Source organism: Thalia democratica, chromosome 4 (genome assembly GCF_965202585.1).
Source record: "Thalia democratica chromosome 4, ktThaDemo2.hap1.1, whole genome shotgun sequence".
NCBI classification, from domain to species: domain Eukaryota; kingdom Metazoa; phylum Chordata; class Thaliacea; order Salpida; family Salpidae; genus Thalia; species Thalia democratica.
Genome location: NC_139168.1, coordinates 11,483,953 through 11,488,896, shown reverse-complemented (window position 1 = coordinate 11,488,896; position 4,944 = coordinate 11,483,953). Strand labels below are relative to the sequence as shown.

At 25.4% G+C, this 4,944-nt stretch overlaps 1 protein-coding gene across 1 annotated transcript; it reads left to right on the top strand.

Moving 5' to 3' along the window:
* Nucleotides 1-1,021: 1,021 nt before the first annotated feature.
* Nucleotides 1,022-4,722, top strand: LOC145833014 (ADP-ribosylation factor GTPase-activating protein 3-like). Its single transcript, XM_082940217.1, has 5 exons — nucleotides 1,022-1,090; nucleotides 1,953-2,071; nucleotides 2,967-3,163; nucleotides 4,119-4,322; nucleotides 4,652-4,722. Exons 1-5 carry the CDS (start codon nucleotides 1,022-1,024, stop codon nucleotides 4,720-4,722), a joined length of 660 nt encoding a protein of 219 aa, XP_082796343.1.
* Nucleotides 4,723-4,944: the final 222 nt, after the last annotated feature.

Below are 4,944 nucleotides of genomic sequence, written 5' to 3'. Positions count from 1 at the left end.
TACTTTTGTTTTACATTTAAATAGTTTGTAGCATTTATAATATTTTGTTACTCATATAAAACTTAATCAAAAAATACTTTTTCATACCTGATTATTCTGAGGGTTAAATTTAAAAAGTTTTAATGAAGAAAACTTCACGCAAATCAACTAAACTCAGCTTTCAAAATTTCAGAAATAAATAAAAACCTTATGCTCGTTGTTTTAAAAAACCTTATGCTCGAGTAATTGTGAGGCAGCTTGCATAAACACTGAAACAGCTAATTCTGTCTTTTTTTAATAGTTAATAAACTATTTTATGAATACCAAACGTATCCTGATTAAAGTATTTAAAGTTTTCTCTTAAGTTTGAGTTTAAAGGGCGTGTCTTTGTTTGAGGTATACAGAAACATGGTATTAGGTTTTATTTTATAAGTTTTAAATTTTTTTTCAGGAACTGCATAAGGCATTTATAAACTGTAGTTTAAATAAAAATTTAGGTTAAAATAAACCTATTTGCCTAATAATTATAAAGTTTTATATTTTATCTAAATTACTATTTAAAGAACTTAAAATTCAGATTATTTATTAGTTTTACTGATATCAACAATTTAAATTAAAAGAAATTAGTTTGAAGGCTATTTTTCACTAATTTTGATAACAGTTTCAACTAAATATAGGTAACATACATAGGTAAATTTAAGTAAAGCTTAGTTTTTTAACTAAATATTGCCTCTTCATTTAATAAATATTTAATGACGTGGAATAATTATTATCCTATATAAAATAAAATTATTGAAATCATGAGAAGTAAAATTTTTATGCAGGAAGCTTTAAATTCATTAACACAAAATTGTGAATTTTCGGATATTATAGAGAGATATTAAATTTTTTAAGCATATTGTTTTATAACTTTGGTTTATTTATATTTTATTGAAAGACTTATTTATTTAAATGCCTTAAAAACTAAATCCAATTATGCTCAAAATGTAATTTTCTTATTAAACTTACTTACCTATAAAATACTAAGATAAACTAAATAAAAATGACTATTGCACCACTGGACGACATTAGACTAATATTCAAGAAACTTCAGTCTGTCGAAACTAATAAGGTCAGTTTTTGTGTCTAAATTAAACAAAGAAGATATACAATTTGTGTTAATTGCAGAAATATAAATTTTTATGTACTTATAAAATGTACAGTATATTAGATTAGGCATAAGTAATTAATTTTTTTTTTCACTTTTTTTTTATTTTGAAGAAATTGACTTTTTCAATTTTACAATAACAAGTTATATTTTTTTTAATTTTAAATTAATTTTCTTTTTATATACTTATATAAATTCTATTTAATGTCCTCAAAGTACTGTAAGTTATATAGATATTTGGATTTTTGACTTTTAACAAAGTAATTTTTTAGTACTATTCTCATTCTTTAATATAATAATTGAACAATTTTTTCAAACTAATTGTCAAAACTATGGTTTTTAACATTACTATTTTTAGATTAGTAAGATGATTTTAAATAAAACACATACTGCTGTACTAAATTAATTCAAATAAAGTATTATATTTAAAACTTATTTTAAAAAAATATTGTTGTTCTTATCCGTGTATTTAAACCTACAGCAGAAATGTTTTTAAGCTTAGTATGTAGACAATAATATAAAAATAGTTATTTGTTCGTTTTAAAATACGGTTTAGAAGTTTTAATAAAGATTAATTTGTGAAATTAATAATTATAAAAAACGTTAGTATAACATTTTAAAAACATAGTACGTGCTATTTAGCTAAAATAATTTTAACTTATAGCTAAAAAGTATATAAATTAGTTAACTTTTTGGTATTTTGAAAATAGTTATATATTTTAATATACCTATAGTTAATTTTACTTATCAAATGTTTTGGAAAATATGTGTTTTTTCTGTAAAATTCTAAATTTTAGCTCTAAATGATGTGTTAATTATATAACAGGTTTGTTTTGACTGTGGTGCAAAGAACCCTACATGGGCATCAATACCATACGGAGTATTTCTCTGTATTGACTGCTCAGGAGTTCACAGATCACTGGGTGTCCACCTCACTTTTATCAGGTATTTTTATTGAGTTTTATTAGGTACCTAAAAAAGAATTATATAAATGTAAACTAAACTTTACTCATTATACTTAAAAATTAATATTTAATCTTACATTTAGTTAAAATAATTTGGTAGTTTAAAAAAGTAGAATTTAACAGCAGTTTACACTTTATATTAGAAAGTTAATAGTCTTTTTAAAAATTTATTGATTTTCACTCAACCAAAAAAATTCTGTGCATATTTGTTTTAAATGATTTTATAGACGATAGTTCAGTCTTAATAAAAAATAAAAAATCATACTACAATACAATAAGCTATATAAATTAACATCATAATACATTACTTCTGTAAACATAAAAATATTCAAATAGCTAAAAGTTACAAATACTTTTCAAATGAGTTTGAAATACAACAAGTCTATAGGGGAGGGGGTAAACCTTTTTTTACAATTTATTCTTCTTTTGTAGAGTATTCATTAAGCTACAAGTTGCTTTTTACATATTTTTTTTAAATAATTTAGTTATTGAGTATTGCCGGTTAAATTCAGACTACAATAGGCACATACTAAAAATGGGAGGCACAAATTAAAACAGCCAAAAAAAATCTATCTTCTCTACGTTTTTGAGATATTTACGTTCATTTTTTCGGAAATGCTACCTGCGAGATTCAGAAAGTTATGACGCAACGAGTTTTGAAAGGTTTAAAAATAAAAGTTATCTGACTAAAAAACAATAAAAAAACTCATCAAACATCAGAATCGGACTGAAATATATTTTTGTTCACAAAATAATATATCACAAATTAACATTTATCTTTATCGCTTATCTTATCTTACCTGTACTTGTATTATACGATTATGCAACAAAATGCACTAAATTTATAATAACATTTTTATTCATCCACCAAACAGGTCAGTCCAACTGGACCAGAAGTGGATATGGGAGCAGCTGAGGTCGATGCAGGTGGGCGGCAACATGAAAGCGTCCTCGTACTTCAGGAGAAACGGCTGCACCACCAAGGACAGCAAGCAGAAGTACAGCAGTAACGTGGCAGCCAGGTACAAGGCGATTGTGGGGAGGAACGCGGAAGATGCCATGAAGATGAACGGTACAATTGTGAGTATTAGTTTTAGTATTTGAGTAAGCAAGTTCTTAGATTTTTTGCAATAAATTTGTTTGTAAACTTAATTCTAATCTACAAAAATACTGGTGCTTAATTAATATTTTGTTTTGAATTTAAATACTAAGTACTTCATTAAAGCTTTTCCAAGACTTTTTTATAAAAAATAAGCTTGGCTTTAACATGAAAGTTTAAAGTCTAAACTACGATCAAGAATTCAATAATATAATTTAATTTTTCAAACGTTTTTTTTTTTGTAAAAGGTTTAAGATACAAACGTATGAACTGCAATTTTTCAGGGTCAATTTTCTCTGAAATTTTAAAAATCACTAAAAATCTATATCCTACTTTAGATAAACAATCTTCTTCAAATTAAAAAAAGAAAATTTCTTATGCTATAAAAAAAACGTTACGTGTGTATTTTAATAATTTATAAAATAAAACTCTATGGCAAAAATTTAAAAAAAGTCTCTTTGTTTTCAAAAAAATATGTTTTTCTTAAAGCGTAGTTAAGTCCAACGTAACATTATTTTGTAATTGTATAAAGATTAGACTGTGAAAGCTAGACGAAGACTGCTTGAAAAATGTAGGAGAAGATACATTGTAAATAAAATAGTCTTTCTCGATGTTTCAATTTTCCCTTTCCAAAAGGAACCTATTATGCGGCCGGACTTTGACTGGTCATATCTCAAAAATAAATAAAAATTATTTAAACTTTAAAAAACTACTTCAAACTTATTAAAAAATGGTAAAATAAGATTTTGTAGAAAAACATGGCAAACCCCCTATGGCCCTAATTTTTTTTTTGGAACAAAACTGATGTTTATTTAATATTTCTTAAATGTTATATTTATTAACTTTTGGCGATCAACGTACACTAATTAGTAATTTTAAATATGTTTATACTAGTATGTAATTTATGTGTCACTGTTTATTCATTAAGTGATCCATTTATCATTGCAAGACGAACCAATGATAGAACCTCAAGTTAAGAAGCAAGAAGACTTTTCTAGCTACTTGATAATGACAGCCAGTATGAAATTGAGTGGCAGCATACCTAAACCTAGTCAAAAACCTGCTAGCAGGAGTTTTACCAGAATCATCAATGCGTCCAGGAACAACAACAAGATTCCAGCACCCAAAACTGGTTGGTACTGATTTATTTAGTGTTTCTTTTTTACTTAGATGTCCATTGTTCATTGTTTAATAATTTTAACTTTGATTCGAAAAGTGGATCAGTTCACATAAACTTATAAAAATTTTTTAGTCCTCATTAAATAGTTCAGTTTATAACCGTATTATCTAAAAAAAAAACGCATTTTGAACTTACAATCAGTTTCCTAATGAAAATTTCAAAATTTATATTATATTCAGGATAAAATAATATATTTAGGGAGGAAAAGAGTGATGAAAAATTCAAATGAAGTAATATTTAATTTAAACAAAATAAACAATATATATTAAACATTTTTGTAGCAGCTTCCAAAGGACCCAGTGTAAATGTTGCGTTGGACTCGTGGAACAAGAAAACAGAAGAAAAAGTTTAACTGAAAGTTATTGAGACAAAATAGTTAACAAATACAGTAGCTACTAACTTAATTGAAGTAAATACAACAATAAAACTGTCACAAGAAGACCAAGAAAATATAAATCATAACACGTGCGTGTTTTATTTTCTGAAAGATTTAGCTAAATCGAAATCAAACACTAATAGTAAACCTAAGCTTAAATTAGCGATATATCAGTTAAAAAACATTCAAGCTCCAACA

What these genes read in the sequence shown, in the direction of transcription:
- LOC145833014 (XM_082940217.1), top strand. Translation starts at nt 1,022, where the DNA reads ATGACTATTGCACCACTGGACGACATTAGACTAATATTCAAGAAACTT. An exon ending in AGTCTGTCGAAACTAATAAG is followed by an intron (nt 1,091 to 1,952) that starts GTCAGTTTTTGT and finishes ATTATATAACAG; the next exon opens with GTTTGTTTTGACTGTGGTGC. An exon ending in GATTCCAGCACCCAAAACTG is followed by an intron (nt 4,323 to 4,651) that starts GTTGGTACTGAT and finishes ACATTTTTGTAG; the next exon opens with CAGCTTCCAAAGGACCCAGT.